General features: G+C 40.4%; 1 protein-coding gene and 1 long non-coding RNA gene across 3 annotated transcripts in view; both read right to left on the bottom strand.

Annotated features, from left to right (window-relative positions):
- Positions 1 to 7,159, bottom strand: part of PDE3A (phosphodiesterase 3A) — a 325,528-nt gene extending 318,369 nt beyond the window's left edge. For both annotated transcript variants that reach the window (XM_058743490.1, XM_058743489.1), the window contains exon 1: positions 6,196 to 7,159. In XM_058743490.1, coding sequence (XP_058599473.1) covers positions 6,196 to 7,155 — 960 coding nt within the window. In that variant the 5' untranslated portion in view covers positions 7,156 to 7,159. The remainder of the gene's footprint in view (positions 1 to 6,195) is intronic.
- Positions 7,160 to 16,796: 9,637 nt separating this feature from the next.
- On the bottom strand, positions 16,797 to 21,956 carry LOC131484040 (uncharacterized). Its single transcript, XR_009247985.1, has 3 exons — positions 21,868 to 21,956; positions 20,458 to 20,535; positions 16,797 to 18,053 (listed from the first exon to the last, which is right to left on the bottom strand). It is a non-coding gene; the product is annotated as an uncharacterized LOC131484040 (long non-coding RNA).
- Between the last annotated feature and the right edge of the window lie 743 nt (positions 21,957 to 22,699).

Genomic DNA, 22,699 nt, shown 5'->3' on the forward strand with positions numbered 1-22,699 from the left:
CCAACATTTTGCCTCAGTCTGACTACATACATTTAGCTGACTTTCCCTGTTTCTTCTAAAATCAGACTGATTTTAGTCTCTTAACTACAAACTGTACAGAATTGAGCATTTTGAGATCTCCTTGCTACAGATTACTTAAGGCCATAAACTACCTCAGGATATGAAAACAATCATTGTACTATATTGAAGTGTAACTTCCTAAATCCTGTAATAGCTTTATTTCAGAAGTACTATAAAGGTATACTAATGTAACTTCCATTTCAAATAAATTCTGTCTTCAAAATGCAAAATTACTGGAATTCTAAAAACATTTATGTTTAACCAGTAATGAGGAAGTTATGAAAATCTATGAAACTATAGACTTTTATCCCAGAAAAATGAACAGATGAAGTTTTGCATAAAATTTCAGAGAAGAGATGAATGGTTCTGGATCTAGATGTAAAACATACGCTCAGCCATTATATGCATTCTTTCAACTATTATCTAAGAGGTCATTTAGCTATTTTACTGATTTCCCCTTTTCTTATGTTGATCTCTCATTACCCTAACTGGCTTTAAGCTCTGGAGAGACAAGTACTATATTATATCTGTGTATAATTTGTATGGCTTTTCGCACAAGGCCTAATATATAAAATGTGCTGATATGACATTCGAGAGGTTCACTGACCAAAGACCTTTACTGATAACATTCGCTAAATGTAGCATCTTCTTTTAAAACCGTAGTATACATTTATGGTGAACACATATAGCCGACTAATATTTTTGAAAATTTTTATCCAACAGATCTTTCTCTGAACTACAATTTATTCAACATCTTCAAGATATTTTTCTTCCAGACAGTAAGCTGTGTATTTTATGTTGACAATAGCATTATATTCTTAGATCCAAGTTAAGACAATTCCCTAAAATCCTTATTGGGGAGGTAGGAGATCCTTCTAAAAAATACTACCAATTTTTTGGTAGGAGGATTTAAATTCCCATACAAAAAAATAATATTCATTTGAATATTAACTGAGCAAATTTAAATATAAGAATATGAAGATACCTGAACCTTCTGAGGTTCATTATGAATTATTTAATAGAGCTTCATTAAAAACATGAATGTAGAAAGCAAACACAAATTAAGTTTTCAATCTCATATCTTGAGGGTTTTTTCAAAGATACAATTATAAATATCACAAGAGAAGAGGAGGAGGAGGAAGACTTGATGGGATAGGAGACAGAAGACCAACTAAATAAACAATTCACCACAAACATGTAGGGTCACACATAATTTCACAAAGCCAAAGAAACTTGCCCTATGCAAAGGCACTGTGTCTGCATGTCAAAATCTCTTTAGGATACCACATGCTACAACAGTTGCATTGATTGCCTTCCTACATCCATGAGATTACATCTCACAACAATAATGTTTCCTGAAAAATACAACTCCTATCCTAAATCCAAAATAAACTCATTCATTCGATAGACATCATTGAAAACTTGTGTTAATCCACATAGACTCTATTGGGATGTTACTGGCACCAACCATATTAACTGAAATCTTAAAACATATAGAAATCTTTCTAATTTTGAGGTTCATAAACATTCCATTTCAATTCAATTTAAAGGAGAAGTGAAATTAAATTTAGTAAAGCCTTTATTCAACTAGTCGTGCAAAGATTAGTCTCAGAATTTTATTTCCTAATAGAATACAACAAATTCACACAAATGTCACTACAAATACAATGAATGCTTTTTCATGCCAGTGTCACTCACCCCTGCCTGCTGCACCCCTGCCCAGGCTTTTCAAAATGTATTTCATACACAGAGTCACTGTTCTGGTTGTTTATTTAATTAACATGACAGCCCAGCATACACAGCATTTCTTTCAGTTCTACAGTTTTAACTTTTTACACTTTAGAGTCAATACAGAAAGAGTAAAATTACTGTTTGACTCCTTCCAACCTCTGTAAATTTATATAGATTCACTGACTATTTCTGTCAGTTAAAACCGTTTTTTCAGTATGCTTTAAATTTATCTGTATATACAAAGTAAAAATCACAATTTTGTCCCCACAAACACACAAAATTATTTTCCTTTACCTTTCCCAAGGGATAAGAAAGTCTTTTGTTTTTCTTTTTTAATGTTTTCAGAAGTTGAGATTAATTAATTTTAATTCTGTCAGCAGGTCATAAATAATCAGTATTGTTCTTTGTATCACCATAAGCTGAGTTATCCTACTGAAATGTTATAAAATTAAAAACCTATGATTGTTTCTGAAATTTATTCAGTTTGAGGAATATAGTGTATTATACTTAAATGTATTAGGAACTCAAAGGACAATATAGTCTATTTTCAAAAGAAATAATTCTGTATTTTTATAGCCACACTATAAACAGAAGTTATACTTTTCCATATAAAAGGTGTATCAAGGCCTATCTGTGTCTACCAGCAAAAAGCATACCTATTTCTCATATTTTTGTTTTATTGTTGCTACTTACTTTTTCATTTCAAAATGTCTTTTTCTTACGTCAATGATGAAAAACTTGATTCCACTTTTGACAACCAACCACCAGGCTCCACTACATTCCTACAAAAACCTGTTGTTGCTAAAGATGTTTAAGAGTTTTTAGGGAAATGAACATTTTGAATTTTAATTATACAATATAAAGTATATAGCCGTACATTTCTGACGGATACGGTATCCATCCTAAAGAATTTTGTCAATGAGTGGTCCAAATAACACGAACAGAGAGAGACACATACCTGGGGTGTATTTTGTGTGAAGCCATAGGCAAAAATACTAAATTCTTGACATGTAACCAAAATAAAATAGCATTGGTTAGGAATCTTTCAAAATTGAAAGTGCAAGGTGGTCACAGTAATTAGAGAGGAATAACCAGCCAATGGTGTTCTTTGACATATAAAGAGAATAGAGACACCACTTCAAACACAATTTCCAAATGGTAAAAATTTCATAATTAAAATTTTATATTGAAAAATAGCATTAACCACACAAAATATCTAGTAATTCAAGAAATTCTAAGTATCTCTGTATAGTCCAGTGTTTAGACAGTGCAGTGACAACTTGAGAGAGACATATCTGCTCTAGAATGTGAACGAACACCCACTTAGAAAAGATACATATACCATAATGGACACACATGTGCCAACCAAAAAAGTGCAGTTTGACACACTGATCTACAAAATCAGCCTGAGTCTTGAGGATACTGGACTAGTATACTACTGAACTAAAAGCCACACAAATATTACAAACTTTTCTTTACGAAGAGTCAAGATACCTCCACTTGCATTCACAGACAGACCCAGTATCAGATTAATTCTGTGACTGAGGACTAGCCCTATTTCTCCTTCCTTTGCTTAAAGCCATCTTCATCATCCACACTGCAAAACTAATCCCATGTGCAGTATCCAATCTGTAGACTTAGCCATGGTTCAGGAAGGAAGGGGGAAAAGGGAGGAAAATATCTGTCAGTTGGTTTGTCTTCCGAGAATTTTTATCATCCATTCTCCTTGACCTTTTAGAATCGAGTCATTGAAAAGAGGTAGTTCGCAAGCAAGCGGCCACTACCATTCATACAGAGAAGAAAAGGCTGAAATTCTCTCACCTTTAAACCTCGCAATGAGCAAGGTCCAAGTAATTTCTCAAGAGGCCTCTGCCAGCCTTTCTGGGCTTTATGTCCTTACACCTCCATTTAAAATTCACTTGTTGCTTATCATCTTGAGTTGAGAACAGACATTCTTTCATAAAGGTAGCATTCAGGGCAGGGTCATATATGTGCTTTACAAGTATTTTGATTCTTGACTTCATAAAATATGCAGATGACAGTGTACACTTTGCACTCTTAACCAGAAGTTTGTTTCCTTATGATAAAACAGATAAGCCTTTTATTATATAGCTCCTGAACTTTTCACACAGTTAGGCTAACGTATGAGATATTGCCCTACCTTGTAAGAGACTATTCCATGTTAGTTCCCACCCACCCACCCCCAATTCTACTCAGCAACAACTTTAATGAGCCGTATATGAAAACTAGTCTTAAGTAATACGCACACACTAACCAGTACCCTCATTAAAACTTCAAGGGTCTAAATTTCTACTAAATGTAACCTTGTTTTTCCATCAACCATAAGAGATCTAGTCTCTCTCACTTGAGAACATTCTTCATAAACAGTCTTAAAAAAAAATAGGAACCAGAGAAAATGGCCAAAGTAGATTATAAATGTGCATTTTCAACAGCATTAATCAGCAAAACATTTAAAAATGCAATGCTAAGTTGTTTTCTTATAAGTCTGCACATTATTTGAATTTTCCATTTATCAATTCAAATCAGAGAAAACCAAGAAAAATCTGTAGGATAATTAACACTGCTAGTTAACTCACCTAAACACCTTTACATTAAATCCACTTGGAGCTCCTTAACTTCTAAATGTTGTATGGAATTTCAGAAATGTAAGAGGTTAAGTAATATTAATTTGTGGTCAAGCTATTTATGATTAAATCACAGATTTGCCTTACAAAGTATGGTTCAATCTTGCAATGATCATATCACATTCCCCTTCAAGTCAAAGAAAAGTGTTCAAACTGTAATTAAACTAGCGGTGTTTTCATTTAAAAAACATTCTCTCCTGACACTTTGAAAAGAAACTGAACTGTGTTTTCCCCCTAATTGGTTTACCTTTAAATAGATGGCTTATTTTATTCTGGTGATTTCCAAATTTCTACCAAAACTAAGTATCAGTCAGTGGCCTGTTTTTAACTTCACTCTTAGAGTAAGCTTATACCCAAGAAATATTTGCTTTATCTAAACAAAAAGCTAAATAAGTACATTTGTTTTAAAATAAACACAGAGACTATGATGCTGTCATCCATTCTGCCAAATACTGTCAAACAACTGCATTCTGTGTAATCAACTCCATTTCAAAAACAAACTAGCCACCACACCATATGGTGACTGCTAGGTCTTAGAATCTACATGATTCTACACAGAATAACCTAAAAAGAAAAGCTTACTATATATTAGGACATTCTCCCACTCACTAAAGTTGTCCTAAAAAGACCATAGGTAGGCATAAATTTAAATGGGAAAAGTGTAAATTTCCACTTGCTGTGTACATAATAAGCTCTCTACAACCCCCACCCCCTTAAGTGTCATTATCTGTTTGGAATAGAGAAGCAAACACTTATGTATACCTTTTCAGAAACAATTTGTATTTAAAATTGGGATTTGTTCTTTTATGCCTTTATAGCAACTATATTCCATGGTCTCAAATCCCTTAATGATAAGGAGATTCATCTCCAAAATTCACTAACCTTTCCCCCCCCCCCACCCCAGGACACCTTCATTCATAATTCTCTTCTTTCTTTTTGAGAGATTTATACCACCAGCAATCTTAGAATTATTCTCCTGAATTAATATTTCCTGCATAATCTGAATAAATTCATTTGAATTTCTAAACATCCACTTAAGCGCGCACTCAAGAGAAATGTTTCCTTTTAGTTGACACTAAGAGCTCAGTTCAAGACTTTGACAAATTCCGCAGTTCAGACATATTGTTCCCCAAATAGAAGTTTATCATTAGGATACAAAACACATTAGCACATAAATAACTATGTCCCCAAGTTACATTTAAAAACAAACTGGGCACCACCAGATGCAGCCTCTTCAAGGAAAACTTACCGCAAAGCCAAAAAGCGTGTATCAACACCTCACCTTCAAGCATTCTTTGCTTTTACTGACTTCCATAAACATTTGTCACTTTGGATGAAACTTTATCAAAAGTATTTTAAAAATCTAGTAAGATCCACGTGTTGAAAAATCACCCAGTGCTAAAAAGCTGCATTGGAAGATTTCTGCTACATTAGTAAAGCTACGAGAGTACTTAAGTGGAGGGAAGTCAAACGCCAGGTGTAGCACATCTAAAAAGTTGACCCAGCTGTGGAAGACCCTGCAAACGCCACCTAGTTTTGTTACTTATTATTGTTTCTGTTGTTCAGGTTGTAAAATACTGTGGGAGACGAGGAGAATACCTGTCTAGTTTCCTACTAGGTCTGAAGTTAGAGCTCTTTTCTAGGCTATCTTTGCTTTAGTACCCAGTTCTGGGATTCCCTCCACTTTGGGGCGAATCCCAAGCGTTTCGAGTCTTCCCGAGAGGCGAGAGGCGAGCGAGAAGAGCTTGCCAGCGCTTACCTGTTCCCTCGGTATGCAGGGCAGGGAGGTCCTCCGATGAGACTTGCTGCTGCAGCCGGACATCTCGGCGGACACCACGGAACTGGACCGCCTCCTCCTCTTAAATACTGGGTTATCTTCCCTGGTCCCAGCAATCAGCTGGGACCCGAAATGCTCCCTCGGAGCCGCCCCCGCGGGCTGCGGCAAGATTTGCTCCACGTACCTGGCCAGGAGGAGCCCCAGCACGCCGGCCAAGTACGCCAGGTAAGGTCTCCAGGCGACCTTGAACCTCTCTAAGGAAATGAGGGACACGGTCCTGACCGCGCTAGTCAAGGCGATCATGAGTACGCCCAGCCTCAGCCTCAGCACCAGCCATGTCGCGGCGGCCAAGCAGCTGAGCACCACCCCCGCGGCCGGGAGCGAGAGTAAATGATCCTCCCCGACGCCCAGCCCAATCTGGACGAGCGCTTCCCCCCCGCAGCAGGCTGCCAGCAGTGAGACGGCCAGAGGCAGGCGCACCCCGGCGCGCAGGAGGTACAAGCCCATCCAGAAGAAGGCACACAGGAGACTGAAGAGCAGCGCCGAGGGCTGCAGCCAGGGGCTGAGCGGCGCGCCGCCCCCGGGAGCACCTCCCCGAAGCCCGGGGAAGACGCCCCCTTCTGCTCCCAGGGCCGCTTCCTCCGCCGCCGCAGCCGCCACCTCCTTACTCTGCTCCGGGTCCCGGCCGATCTCCCCGCGCACCAGCCTCACCAGCAGGGCCAGCAGAAAGGACAGGGAGCCGGCGCACAGCGCTGAGGAAAGTTTCCGGGAGCGCCGGAGCGGCTGCAGCACCAGGTCTCTCCAGCAGCCGCGGCTGCCGGAGTCCCGCGGCGGTGCGGCGCCGGGGCGAGCGGGGTAGTCCCGGCCCGCGGCGGGGGCTGGATGCACCCCACCGTGGCCTGGCTTGTCTCGGACTCGGGCGGCCTCGCGGGGCACTGCCATTGTGTGCCCTCCTCACGAAATCCCCAAGGTCCCCCCGACGCCCCCACCCCGACACACACACATGCACGCACGCACCCTCTCCCTAATCCCACCCTCGGAATCCTTCCTTCTCCCCGGGCCCCCGAGCCCCACTACAAGTTTCAGCTTCCCAGTAAACTCCTGGGGAATCCTGGATGCTCCAAAGAGACGCCTTCAAGTTAAAAGCTAGCACAGACACAAACGATCAGACTTCCTCCTTTTCTCTCTTTGGAAAACTCTTAAAAATTGTGCTCCACCCCCACCCCCGATTTCTATCCTCCGGGGTCTCTTCCTACTTCAGGATTTTAAAAATTGCCCCACGCGCCCCGCGCACGGGGGCTGCAGCCGCTGGAGGAGCCGGAGGCGCGGGGCGAGCTCGGGGCCATCTCGTGCGGCGCTCGGCGTTGCGCGGCAGCGCGCCGGGCCCGCGGCGTCTGGAGGTGCCCCTTTTCTTCCTTCCTGCAGCTCTTTCTCTATCACTCTTTCTTTCTCCTCGGCCGATCCTCCCCGGCACGGCCCCAGGAAGCGAACCGCCATTCCCCGGGACAGAAAGCAAAGCCTCCCCTGCGTCTGTCGGTCCAGTCCATGGCAAAGGGTGGCAAAAAAAATGGAAAGGGGGCTGAGAAATAACCAAGAAGTTGCTAAGTCCCGTCGGAAAGAGACACAGTCCGAGAGGCTAGCGGCAGCGGCAAGAAGGGAGGGAGGGAGAGCGAGCGAGCTGGAGAGGAAGGGAGGGTGAGAGGAAGGGAGGGTGAGAAGGGAGAACGAGATTTACTTCTTTTTTTTTCTCCCCTTCTTTTTGGTGCGATGTAGGTGGTGATTTGCAGTTTTGCAAAAGAGAAACGAGTTTAGACGACTGGTTAAAACTGTATTAAAAAAGCGGGCAACTGGAGTGATCAGCGACTCAGCTTGCTTGCTGCTTTCTTTAAGGCAACTCCCTAGGAAAGCTTTCCCAGCCGAGTTCCCGCCTCCTCCCCCGGAGGAGGCGCTGCTTTCAGCGCTTTGCGGCATTCTCCTGAGCGGGTCCCGCACGCACTTGAGCACGTTGGAGAAAGGGTTGCTGAGGCTGGTCTACCACCGCCCAGCTTACTGAAGCCAGGGGTTGCGGGTTTCTGCGGCTGGCCCTCAGGCCGAGCTTCCTAGGACGTTAGGAAAAAAGGATTGTCCTTGCCTACTTGTCAGGCAGTGGAAACTAACATGCTACCTCCTGATGACAAGCCACATCTACTGTCAGTGATTCAAAGATGCTTAGTTCTCAAGTCAGTTACAACAGCAAACCAATTTCAGGTGGCATTGTAATGCTCTGGCTGCTCCTGCTGGAAGGTCTGTTTTAAACAGAACCCAAGCCTTTCCTATTATTCCAAATGATGGAAAATCTCAAAAAGTTACCAAGACAGTACCAGCATTATTATTTTTCAATTTTTTCTGATGTTTATTTATTCTTGAGAGAGAGAGAGAGAGAGAGACAGAACGTGGGCAGGGGAGAGACATAGAGACAGGGAGACAGAATCTGAAGCAGGCTCCAGGCTCTGAGCTGTCAGCACAGAGCCCAATGTGGGGCTTGAACCCATGAACCATGAGAGCATGACCTGAGCCAAAGTCGGAGGCTTAACCCATTGAGCCACCCAGGCACCCCATAACAGCATTAAATTGGGAAATAAGAGTTGGGGGCGGGGTTTTTTGTTAGTTTGTTTTTTCCAAATTGTTGTTTGAAAAATCCAGGGTAGGAGTATTAGGCAACAGCTGTTGATGGTGGGTGGTAAATACATGGAGATTAAGTGACCCCAGCCTCAAGAAGGTTTACCAAATTAAGAAGCCTAAAAGGAATTAAAAGAAATCTCAAGGGAGAAGTGAGGCCAGGTAGGTTAACAGCAGGAGAGCTCTGAGAAGACTCACTATGGTTGTGAAATAGTATGTCTACCATAAAGAATGCTTGTGAGAAAAAATCAGGACCCTCGTTATGAATGTTTACAGGATGCATGCTTCATATACTGTAGGAATTTAGTCTTTGAGAAACTAAAGAAAAAATTTAAAACTAACTTTTTAGGCAGATTATGAAAAATCATTCAATATCCACCCAGTGGGCCTTTAAAATCCATCAGTTTTGGGAGCTAGTTCCTTTTTACATTTAGAACATAAGAATATGATCGTCCACTCTTGTTCATGTTGAATATGGCTACCTTAGATGTCATTTGCCTTCACTAATATTAATAATCCAATTTTGTCTTAATTATCTTGACATTCCAGGTTAAAGTGTGTTAGCCTGGAGTATTTGGATAATTGGTTCAATATGCCACTGTATTTTGTGTGTAGAGATGAAGTAATATAAAGAAAAGCCAAAGGAGATACTTGAGGTAAAATTAATTCATAGAGGTAGGGGGGAGAAGATGGCTGAAGTCTTAAACTTAGCTTTACGGGAAACAGCCTGCTCTCCTTAGAGGCAGGTATTAATATTAATTTATGATATAAATGGATACGAGGAGCTATGATGATACAACTCTCCATCAGATGTCCAGAACTATACTATCACGTGGAGAACAAGTTGGGCAGCTAGTCAATGGCAGTGGGCACCATCTGTTTGATAATTAAGGAAACAGAAGCAGCAATGTCTTTGCCAAAGACAAATGAGCCCCCTAGCATGCACACATACTTTTCTGAGTTTCCTTTTTAGATATATGATTCATATGCCAGAGCCTACCTGGAACACTTCAGAGTAAAAAACCTTGAATGGAAAATCATGCTAATATCCAATGGTGATCAAAAACAGCATATTAAAATGAAAAATACGGCATGTATCAAGGTTAGAAAGAAAGGCATAGTGAGGGGAATTTTAGAATATTTCACTTTTCTCTCTTTCCCACCCCCACAATTATCTCAGTTCTTTAGAAAATAATCATCATCATAAAAATTGAATTTATGAGAGATGGAAAGTCGACATTTTAAGAAACTGTAATAGAAAAAATAAGAATGACATTTGTTAATGCACCAACACAAAAATACTAGATCTAAATGTTAAACTGACATCCTTGAGGTATTCCATGGTATTACAGAGGCAATGTCCTGGCATCTGGGCTTCTCCCCATTCTCAACGAAAATCACACCCAGAAAGTTATTTGTCCCATCCAGGGGAAATAAGGTGGATTCCCTCACCCCTTTACCTTCATTATCATCCCAAACCTGGAAGCAGATGAATGAAAATAACAAATACTCTTACTAGAGAGATGCAGAAAGCTACAACACTATACTGAAAAAGTGACAAACTTTGGGCAGAATATATTAAGTGAAGTGAGACCCAGTACATAAAGTGGACACTGAATAATCACCCAGATATAAAACTGCCTATTTTCTACAGATAGCGATGAATCCCAATTCAGAACGTGACCACACAGCCAAAGGATAAGAAAAAGGCACCCACGGGAAAGTAGAGTGTGGAAAATGGAAAGGAAAAATCCATTTGGTAAAGCTCTCCACTTAGCTAAATCTAGCAACCGTGTTTTCATTAGTGCTTTGTGAAGAGGATCTAGAAATCAGCCCTGTTGCATATCATTTGCCAAATATAGTTATGCTTAAGGGAATTCTGTTAAATTTTAAAAGTTTATACTCTATAGCAGGGGTTTATTCATTCCCTACTACCTCCCTGACCTCTATGCATATATATCAAATGGGTATCTAAAATACAATGCATCCAAAACAAAATTCCTGACTTCCAACTCCCTCCCTGCCATCCTCCACCAATCCCCACCACCCCAAACTATTTCTCCCCAGTCCTCCTACCATAGGAAAAAGCTTAAGCACCTGAGCGAAAAGGCTTGAGCCTAACTGCTCAGGTCCCAAAAGAGGGCACTGCCCTCAATTCCTTCTTTTATTTACCTTATTTTTCTTCCAATCTATTAGCAAGTCCTTTTGATTCCACCTCTAAATTAGATCCTGAGTCCATCAACTTTTCACCCTCCCTCTTACAATAACCAACCAAAAACCCATCATCATCCCTGGCCAGGACATTGCAATAACTTTCTCACTGGTCTTGCTCTCCTACCATTTTCCACACAGTAGTCAGAATGAGAGTTTTAAAATGCAAGTCAGATGATGTCACTCCCTGCCTAAAACCATCCAGAGGCTTTCCACTGAACTTGCAGTTCTCATGGCCACCTACAGGGACCTTCATGATCTTTGCAAACCACTCTCTGTGACCTGCCCTATTCCAATTCTCCTACTTCACCGGTGCCACACTGTCCATCGGAACATTCTTCAATGATGCAGATATACTCTGCACTGTCAAGTATGGTGGCAACTAGTCACATATGGCTGTTGAGAACTTGAAACATAGTGCCACCGAGGAACTGAGTTTTTATATTTTATTTTAATTAATTTAAAATTCAATAGTCTCGGGGAACCTGGGTGGCTCACTCAGTTAAGCATCTAACTTCACCTCAGGTCATGATCTCACAGTTCGTGAGTTCGAGCCCCATGTCAGGCTCTGTGCTGACAGCTCAGGGCCTGGAGCCTGCTTTCGATTCTGTGTCTGCCTCTCTCTCTGCTCCTCCCCCACTCATGCTCTGTCTCTCTCAAAAATAAATAAACATTAAAAGAAATTATATTTAAAACATGTAATAGCCTCACCTGAATAGTGGTTTCTGATGGGTTCGTCTCCTGCTCCTCAAGCCGTCTTTCCATTCTTTAGCAGGTCAAATTGAAAATCTTGCTCATGACCTTAGTATTTACAGAACTTCACACAGCTGCCTCCTTCTGCTCCATCAGTTCTCGTCTGAAATGTTACCTTTTTAAATTTTTTTTAATGTTTATTTATTTCTGAGACAGAGACAGAGCACGAGTGGGGGAGGGGCAGAGAGAGAGGGACACAGAATCCGAAGCAGGCTCCAGGATCTGAGTTGTCAGCACAGAGCCCTAGGCGGGGTTTGAACTCACAGACCGCGAGAGATCATGACCTGAGCCGAAGTCAGAAGCTCAACCGACTGAGCCACCCAGGCGCCCCTGAAATGTTACCTTTTTAGAAAAGCTTTTTCCCAAACATGAAAAAGTCTTGGGTCTCCTTGTGCACACACACATTTTTTCATCTATTGCCACACTACCCTGTTGCAGTCTATTTATAGCACTTAGCTATAGTCTTGTTCATTTATTTGTTGTCTTGTTTATCCTACATCTCCTTTCACTAGGGTATAAGTGCCCTGTGAACAAAGGCCATGGACATCTTTGGCTTGTTTGCTGGGTAGTACCGATGACCCTAATAGTGCTCGGAACATGGTAGTAGTTCTGTGCATACTTGCTGAATAAATACTTGAATGAAGAAAGCCAACGAATAATAGATACACAAATAAAAGAAACAGGTATCTCTGTCAAAGTCTAAGTTAAAGACAATCTTCATATGTTTATACAACTAATTGCTCAAGTGGACAGATCCCTCAAAATCTTGCCTGGAAGACTCTGCTGCCCAGAATGGACTGATAAGCAGAATCGTGGAGCATCACTTTTTTAATAGAAAGTTGCTTTTAAAAAATCACTGTTTTGAAAGCTCCATATGGATTCTCAGATGAAATGTCCATAATCCACAGCCGTTTTCTTGTGGGCCCAGCAGAAAAAAAATCAGTTTAACCATATGCATCTGGGTAGCAAGTCAGCTGAGAAGGGAGGATTAGGAGATGTCTAAATAAAAATTACTAAAGAGTCATAACTCTCACATCGTGATCTGTGACATAGTTTCCAGCTATTCCAATTAACAACACTACTTTAGGAGTTGAATTTAAATTTAAACCATTAAATCGATGGGCGCCTGGGCGGCTCAGTCCGTTAAGGGTCTGACTTCAGCTCAGGTGATGATCTCACAGTTTGTGGGTTCAAGCCCCACGTCGGGCTCTGTGCTGACGGCTAAGAGCCTGGAGCCTGTTTCGGATTCTGTGTTTCCCTCTCTCCCGCTGCCCCTCCCCCACTCATGCTCTGTCTCTCAAAAATAAATGAATGTTAAAAATTTTTTTTTAATTTAAAATATTAAACATTTTGCCAAGATAGACCATACTAACACTCATTGCTCCACATCTAGTCAGAGGAAAACACATAGAAAACTTGTATTTTTAAGTGCAAACATCCCACTCTTTCTGTAGAGTGCTGCCCCCGTTTAATTTCCAAAGAATTTAAGTAACAGCTTTCGAAATACAATTGTGAACTTGCATAGAAACACTAAAGGAAAAAGCAAGGTGTGAGGACTGATGGTGACCCATGCAAAAGTTTTTAACAAAGCGTCAGACTGTCTGCAGCACAAACCACCAGGACAGTTGCTTTACCCTCCGTGCCCTCTGTATCCACGTTGTCTGACACACAGCCGGCATTCCTACAACACGTTTGGATGTTGTTAACTGCTGGCTCCACCTTTTCTAAACAAACTGTCAAGGAAATCAGAGTGCTTTAGGTACAGGGGTTCCCAACCTTGTTCACTTTGTGGCACATGCAGAAAATGATAATATTTATTGTCACATCGGATTTAAAGGACAAAGCCCTTTGCAGACAAAGGTTTCAGGCACAGGGCCTGAGGAGATCATAATCTCAGGCACACCTCTAACTGGTGGCACTTTATCTGGGAATTTTTGAAACAGTTAATATTTGATTCACTAATAAAATATAAAGCCGCCTTCTGAAGGCTGTTAAAATAAACATGGGGTGAATCCCAAGGTCTCAGTAGCTTGCAGACTACCATGTTCGCATTTCTTAGCCCTTCCTTCCAGCCACTTCCCCATAAATTCCCTCAGTTGGTCTCCAACTCAAATGCATGATTTTTATCTAGTTTTCAAATTTGGAAATGAGACATACTCGGTATGATTTGTAGGATGGACATGATCATGGCCAGGCCTAGAATCCAAATCTTCCCTACCATACGTTGATGTGTTCTCTATCACATCAGTTATTCTCATTGATCATATTAGTAACTCATTAGTAACACCAGTAATTTCAGTAACTCCTCTACAACTGCAACTCTTCAAAGTGAATCATTATGTAATGATACCAGTGTGTGTGTGTGTTTGTGTGTGTGTGTGTAGTCTCCTAAATAATGATAAATGATAAAAATGTGTGTAGTCCACATGCTTTTCACTTAAGAGTCTCATATATGTACATATCTAAAGGTGATGTTCTGTATAGAAGTGAAGACTTAAGGCTTTCCTCGACACCCTTAATGTCTCAACCTCAGAGGACAAGACTATTAAGAAGGAAGGAAATCACAGGCCATGATAGCAGAGCACATAGTACCTGAGTCAAATAAAAGAGCTGTGAATGCATTTATTGTACATCTTTTTTCATACAAATAGCAAAATACTATAAATAGTATGAGTAGTGAGAGCTTTAAAAATGCTCATATTACTGTTTTAAAGAGGCTTTATGTTTTTTTGTGAGTTTGCTTTTGTTTTAAGCAGAGTCCATGTCAGCATGGAGCCCAGTTCAGGGTCTGAACTCATGATCCCACGATCAAGACCTGAGCTGAAATCAAGAGTCAGATGCTTAATCGACTGAGTCACCCAAGCACCCCCTAAAGAGTTTTTTTTTTTTTAAATAAACTGTTCCACTTCTCTGCTTTAGTGCGATCAGCATGACAGGTTTAATTGAATCTTTCTGTGATGATTCAAACTTGTCTAGTGTCTCAGACTCATCATTATGAATAGTAATTTTCAATTGTGTCTGCAGAAGTAAATGGTAGTAAGAGGACGGGGGTTGGACTGAATGTGAACTAATCTCTGAGCAGTAATAATTACTTTAAAAATAACCCTCATCTCAAAATATATGCACTATGTTAACAACAGCCTGGGAGTAATAAAGATTCACTTTTATGCCTTGTTTTTTGAGACCATTCACTTTAATTTTCAAATCCAAACAACAGATCTCTTCCACTGGACTCTGGATAGAGCCATACAATAATAAATCACAGAAACTAAATATTTTGATGTTGAGGCAAAGGTGAACAGAGAACACGTAATAGGGGAAGAGTTACCCTGATTTTCTGTAACACCATCTTCATGAATGAATGACATTCCATATTTATGTAGGTGCAGTAAAGGGCCTCTCTATCCAAAGAAGACATCAAGTACTTTTATAAAGAGTAACACATTTTACTAAAATTTAAAAGGAATATGTAATAACATGAAAAAAAGTCTACTTTGGGGGGAGAAGTAGAAGAAAAAAAATACAGTGTCCACCAAATAAATTACTGATAGATTGTCCAGGACTGAGCTCTTACTGACTCCCTGAGCAAATACCTCAGTTCTACAGCTGATACTGATATGCAGACCACTTTAAAATGTTCAAATTTGGGGCGCCTGGGTGGCTCAGTCGGTTGAGTGGCCGACTTCGGCTCAGGTCATGATCTCGCGGTCTGTGGGTTCGAGCCCCGCGTCAGGCTCTGTGCTTTTGGCTCAGAGCCCGGAGCCTGTTTCGGATTCTGTGTCTCCCTCTCTCTGACCCTCCCCCATTCATGCTCTGTCTCTCTCTGTCTCAAGAATAAATAAACGTTAAAAAAAAATTTTTTTAAAAATAAATAAAATGTTCAAATTTAAGGATCATTTGTGTTTTCAATTAGAGCATATTTATAGAGAAAAATTTGATGGTTACTTGATAGAAAAAATATGTAAGTATAGCCTACTTATTTTGATACTCCAATACCACTGAATTTTAAAGTTAGTTTTTACTTTACCCTCAGAAGTTATAATAGCACCCAAACTATTACTTTTTGTGCATGTCATAAAAAGATGCCAGGAAAAAAAAATATGCATAGCTCAGAAACATCTTTGGTCTATAAATGTAATCCTCTTTTATAAATGAAATCCACCAGTGTTCCTAAAGGCTAATAAAATGTTTTGAGCCTCCTTATCATTTTGGAGGAAATCATAATTAGCCAAATGTCTATACATATTATATCTCAGTAAAACAAAGGCAGGGAGAAGCCTTCTCTAACACTGAAATAAAATTTGCCTCTTCTCAAATATATTTCCCAATTCTGCTTTTGGGGAAATACAAAATAAGACTTTGTTAGTTTCCATACATAGCAGCCAGCATTCAAAATATTTGAAATCTTATGAAGCTTTATTTTCCCCAATAGATAGAGTGCCTGGGTGGCTCAGTTGTTTAAGCATCCAACTCCTGATTTCGGCTCAGGTCATGATCTCATGGTTCATGAGTTGGAGACCTGTGTCAGGCTCTGTGCTGACACATGGAGCCTACTTGGGATTCTCTCTCCCTCTCTCTCTGCTCCTACCCCACTTGCACTCTCACTCTCTCTCTCTCAAAAATAGATAAATAAACATTAGAGAGAGAGAGAGAGAGAGAGAGAGAGAGATTCCCAGTTTGTAGAACAGTTTATTGAGCAACATGGATTTTGGCCCTTCAGTGTCTTTTGTACCTTTATACCTGCTTATCAGCAGCATTCTGGAATGCTCTAGGTCTGGTTTTGCGCTACAGAAGAGAACAAAACTGTTGTATTACTTCCCATGATCATGGATGCGTGTTTATATTAATGTAATTTAAAAATATGTTAACTGTGTTTTCCAGATACATTCATGTTGTTTTTGCTCATAGTTCATTTAAACTACCAGAATTTTAAAAGTAGACTGTAGCAAGAAATAGCCCTCTCATTATGTGTTATTATTCTTTCATTGTGCACTTTACTCAAAAACAAGGATCCCCCAGGTAAAGCAGCACTCCTAGTAAGGTGTGTTTAGAACTTAACAAATGTATTTTTCAGAATACCAATCACTCAGTAATTAAAAGCAACAAACTACTGATCCACACAAAAACTTAGATAAATTTCCAGACACTTGAGCTGAATGAAAAAAGCCAACCCCCAATGTTGTATATTGTATGACCCTGTTTACATAACATCCTTGAAATTTAAACAAGTATAGAAATGGAGAACAGATTAATGGTTGGCAGAGGTTGGGAGTCAGGTGCAGGGACTGAGTGGTTAGGAAATATATGTGGCTACAAAAGGTCACCTGGAGGGATCCTGGTGTTGCTGAATCTGTTTTGTATCTTGACTATATCAATGCCAATGTCCTGCTTGTGATATTGTAGTATTGTTTTTCAAGATGTTATCACTGAGGGAAACTGAGTAAAGGGTATGTGAATTTGTTAATTATTTCTCACAACTACATGTAAATCTATAATATAAAAAGAAAACAAATTATATTTTGCATTATCTGTGATACTGCTAAAAAGAAAATTGCTATTACTTCTGCCTATGCTTAGGCAGATCATTTTTTAAAAATGTACTGGTTTTCTCTGTACTAGTCACACATTGAAATTCTTTTGATATTTGGTTAATTCTGTTATAAAATAATTGCTGGATGTCATGTAAAGCAAAATAATAACTAAAGAATATTAAAAATATAAAAATTTAGTCTTTGGCTCTCATAGAGCAGTTTATCCTGAAAAGAAATACTTACAAGTACAGGCTTCCCCTGCAATCTGAAAGTAGAGTGTATCTATGTAAAGTTTTGTAAGCCCAAGTGGAGTCAAGCAAAGAAGCAATTACCATTAATCCATTGGGAAAACTTTGAGCATTCCCAGACCCCCAAAATAACCTCTCTGAGGCTTTGCTGATACTTTAAGACACATCTTGCTAACGGGTGCACAAATAAATTGAGATAAAGCACAAATGCCTACAGACACAGGTCAAAGTCATGGTGGCTTAATGCTGAGATGCTCAGCGTAGTTCTCAGGAAGAAGCTTGTTGGTACCACTCGCTGTTCAGAGTGTGCACGGCTTCTGTAACAGCTCGGCTCGCTGTCAAACACATGCTGAATGTTATTTGCACTTTTTGCCTCTTTTCATAAACGTCAATCCTCTTCGATTTCTTTCAGTTAGCAAAAACAGGTACCAGTGTAGGTCTTTTGTAAAAGAAAAGTGGTATAGCATGAACTTTGGGGGAACTTCATTTAAATATAGTTTTAGTCTTTGCTTTTAAAGATGATTTATTAACATTGTTCACATGAAATGGGAGGAGAGAATGATAGCATGCTAACTGCTATAAACGAGGATAATTCATAATAAATATAAACAGAGACACAGATATTTCAGGTCCCTCGGCTAAGGTACCCCACAATTCAGTCTGGATTCCTGATCTGTTGATACCATGATCCAGCAATTGTATATTTTGTACCTTTAAGTAAATGTAGCTAAAGAATACTGGCACTTGACCAGTTATCCTTACATTTACATGTTATTTTTATTTGTAGCTGCATTGGATCCTACAGAATCTAGGGCTATTTATTATACTGTTATACTGTCTCTTATATTCTTGCCTCCCTCAAAGCATTAGCCCCCAAAGGGCAATCTCACTTATGACTATGGCATGTCTGGTTGGCTTGAACACAATAAGTATGTTAAAAGCATAGCAAAAGTGTCAAAATACAACATTTAAAAATAACTACCTGTAGAGACTGTAGAAAAGAAGTAATCAGTGTGCATAGGTAACTATTATGTACTCATAAAGACTTAAATACAGAAAGCAATATGCTAGTCTACTATTTCTTCCATTAATATGGAGTTCAGAAAAGAAGACATCAGGGCTTCTCAATATAATCAATATCTCACATTCAGAGGCAGAGAGGGAAGTGCCATATTAGTTAATCTGAGCTGATGTCTGCCTGAAGCTGTGAGGCATTTTTTTCATTCTACAGGAACCACAGCGCTATGGTAACTTTCCACAGAAATCGCAAATTACATAGGGAGCTTAGGCTCAATGATTTTCTTTAACAAAAATCTAGAAATGGGGCATTTTGAGCTCAGTAAGAATAGTAAGTGATGCATGGGAGAAAGCAAAGTGGTTCTTCTCACATCCCAAAAAAGGGGTGACTCTGAATAAATCTCAGAATGCACAAGTTTTCTCTGATAATCACTCTCCTCTCCTTGACCTAATCTTTATACTAATTTTTCTTTCTTTTTTTTTACCCTAGTCCATTTCTTATTAAGAATAAATTTTACATTCTTGCTCTGATTTTTGTAATCACAGTGTATTACATGTAAAGTTATAGGTGACATAGAACTAAGAGTTCAGGAAGTTACGGATGACACAGAGCTAAACGGGGTGAAGAAAAGCTTTCAGATTATTCTAAATCAACACAATTATCATTCACTATGTATCTTTTTCAATTTACTATCCCAAAGATGAGTTATTCAAAGGACTGAACCAAAGCCCAGAAAATACCTCAAATTACATTTCATCACCGTATATAAATACTGGAGTGGTTCCTTAAATTAACCCCTATTATATAAACTTACCAAGAAAGGGGATCTATCTCTCATCTACAAATACATTTACACTCCAATAAGAAACTTACTCAAACAGGTGTTTTGTTTTGCTACTCTGTAAAATAAGATTTGGGGATAAAATTTTGAATTAATCTATCTGAATGTTCTCCTATAGGAATGCTAACCATCTTCCTGAAATTTCCATGCATTTTCTTTTCTCTAGACTTTACCAAGAAGCCAATATTGCTACCCAACTGGAACCAGATTGTAGAACACAAGGATACATCCTTAACCTTATAAAAATGCCCCAGAATTTTTAATGAGCAGAGGTGGTCAGAAACTCAGTCTTACATCTCATCCAATGGATGGTTCTCCTGCAGCACAGTGCTCCATAACCCAGGGCTGGGAGCTGGCTCCGGACCACCTTGGGATGGAAGAGGGCCACCTACTGAATCACCGTTACCACATCCTGCATCTTCGTCCATCCAAGTCTTCCCTGGGCCCACCCCTGCTGAACTCCAGAGGTCTGAAGAGATCACAGCTTTAGAGCATTTCATTACAAATTTTAAATTTCCAGTCTCTGGTTTTCATATTGCATTTCAAGATCAACATCCTTATTAGTAGTAGTATATTTGTTACTTTAAAATTTTATAACACCTTTTCCACTGACAAATTCAAAGCAGGCTACTGAACCTCATTACCACACAGGCAGAAATCCTCACAGCACCTCTCTGAAAGAGGTGTTAAATGAAAGGGGGGGGGGGGGGAGAGAGGGAGAGGGAGAGAGAGAGGTCACCATCACCTCCTCTTACAAAAGCCCAATCCTTAATAATTAATGAATGAAAAGACATCTTGAATCTAGTGGTCACTGGGAGTAATTGCCATATATTTTCTCAGCTGCCTCCAAATTAAAATGGTAATAATTTAACCAATATATTTGGGCCAATGGCTAAAATAAGTTCCCTCTTGCACCCAAGCAGTAGAGCTAAGTGGGATCTGAACAGACTACTCTCTGTTACCACTTGATTGCGGAAAACTCACACGTTGTACTCAGTAACTGAGCTCTTCAAGTCCTGCTCACTTTTACAGCTGTATTTCTCTGTCCTTATTGAAGAGGTCCTGAAAATTGGGAGGACACTGGTTATGTCTGCTCTGCTTTATTTCCTTTTCTCTGTCCCCAGGACTTCCTTATGTAAAGATTTTTGATGTCCAAATGATAACATGAAGGATAAAATAAAATAAAGGATACCTTGAGTGATAAAAGATTTAGAGTCCAGCTATCAAATGCAATTAGGCACATAAATGTATAGTTCATAGTATAGCCAGTGGTTCTTTACCTCATATCTATTATCACACTCCAGTGTGACTTTTTTCTCCCATACTACCAAGCGAGCAGTTCTCAGACAACAGTGAGGCATCTACAATTCACTTCAGTTCTGACACTATCTACCCAGAGATAGTATCAGATCCCACAGGTTAAGGGGTCAGTCCTATAAGACTCCCCCATTCCCTTCCCCCCACCAATCTTCTGACTTTGAAGCCCTGTTTGTCACATCTATAGCTGTAATCTATAGCTGTAATCTATAGCTAATCTATAGCTGATTGATCCAATGACCTCCTCCTTGGGTTCTATTAATTTGCTGGAGCAGCTCACAGAACTCAGGGACACGCTTTACCTACAAGATTACGAGTCCATTAATTCGGGGCGCATGGGTGGCTCAGTGGGTGAAGCGTCAGACTTCCGCTCAGGTCATGATCTCGCAGTTTGTAGGTTCGTGCCCTGTGTTGGGCTCTGTGCAGACAGCTCAGAGCCTGGAGGCTGCATTGGATTCTGTCTCCTCCTCTCTCTTTGCACCTCCCCCAACCATGCTCTGTCTCCATCTCTCTCTCAAAAAATGAATAAACATTTAAATAAATAAATAATAAAAGGATGTAACTCAGGAACAGCCAGATAGAAGAGATGCATAGGGCAAAGTGTGGGGAAATGGTGCAGAGCTCCCATGTTCTCTGAGTATGCCACTGTCCCTGAACTTCACACGCTCGCTAACCTGGAAGCTCTCCAGTCTTTCTCCTTTTGCGTTTTTGTGGTGTCTTTATTCCATAGGCATGATTATAATCATTGGCCATTGGTGATTAATTCAACCTCCAGCCCCTCTCCACTCCCTAGAGGTTGGGGATGGGGCTGAGTTCCAACCCTCAAAGCACCTGGTTGATTCTGCACCTATCCTTAGGTGCTTTCCGAGAGCTGTCTCATTAACATAACAAAAGAGACCTTTATCACTCTCATCACTTAGGAAATTCCAAGAGCTTTAGGAGCTCTGTGCCATAAGAACAAATATGTCTTTCTTATTATAAACCACAAGATCATAGCCCCCCTTTATAACAAATACTTTGTAGCATAAGTGTAACAGATGCTGTCACTTCTCTCCCATATCCCTTGGTTGTACACACCAGTGACTTCTGATTGCTGATCTCTGCCAGGGGACGTTTTCTGGTTGCAGCGAGCGCTAGTCTCACACACTGTGGCAGGCCAGAACATGCTAGCAGGATAGAATGGAGAATGACCTCATAAGGGCACAGACAACGGGGGAGGGAAGGGTGGCGGGGCAGAGCCTTCACTGCACCTAGAACTTTGGCTGCTATCCAGGCATATTGGGCATCCCATGCCAATAGAAGAGCAGGCAAAGAAAAGAGTTACTATAATGATTGGCATGAGCTGGTAGGGTTGTGCTGCATACTGGGAGCAGAGAGGAACATGGCTAGAACTCATGGAATTCACTGTGGAGCCTCCTGGTGTGTTCCATCTCAGGGGATAATCTGACATCTTCAAGACAATGCATCGAGGACCTAGGTCTGTGTTGCCCAACCAGGTGGGAGACATAAGCCAGGACAAGTGCTGGCTGAAAGTGAGAAGACTCTAAAACAGGTGGTGGAGAAGCACCTGGGTGGCTCAGTTGGTTAAGCGTCTGACTCTTGGTTTCAGCTCAGGTCATGCTCTCACTCACAGTTGGTGAGTTCGAGCCCCCACATTGGGCTCTGTGCTGACAGTGCGGAGCCTGCTTGGGAGTCTCTCTCCCTCTCTCTCTGCCCTTCACCTACTCTCTCTCTCTCCCTCTCTCTCTCTCTCTCAAATAAATAAATTTTAAAAGATAAAAATAAAATGGGTAGTAAATGAGGTAGTTTTGTTTCGGAAATTATGTGTGTGTGTGTGTGTGTGTGTGTGTGTGTGTATGCGTGTGAGAGAGAGAGAGAGACTTGCCGGAACTTTGTGGAATCAGTTACA

This window comes from Neofelis nebulosa, chromosome 8, assembly GCF_028018385.1.
Source record: "Neofelis nebulosa isolate mNeoNeb1 chromosome 8, mNeoNeb1.pri, whole genome shotgun sequence".
Lineage (NCBI taxonomy): Eukaryota > Metazoa > Chordata > Mammalia > Carnivora > Felidae > Neofelis > Neofelis nebulosa.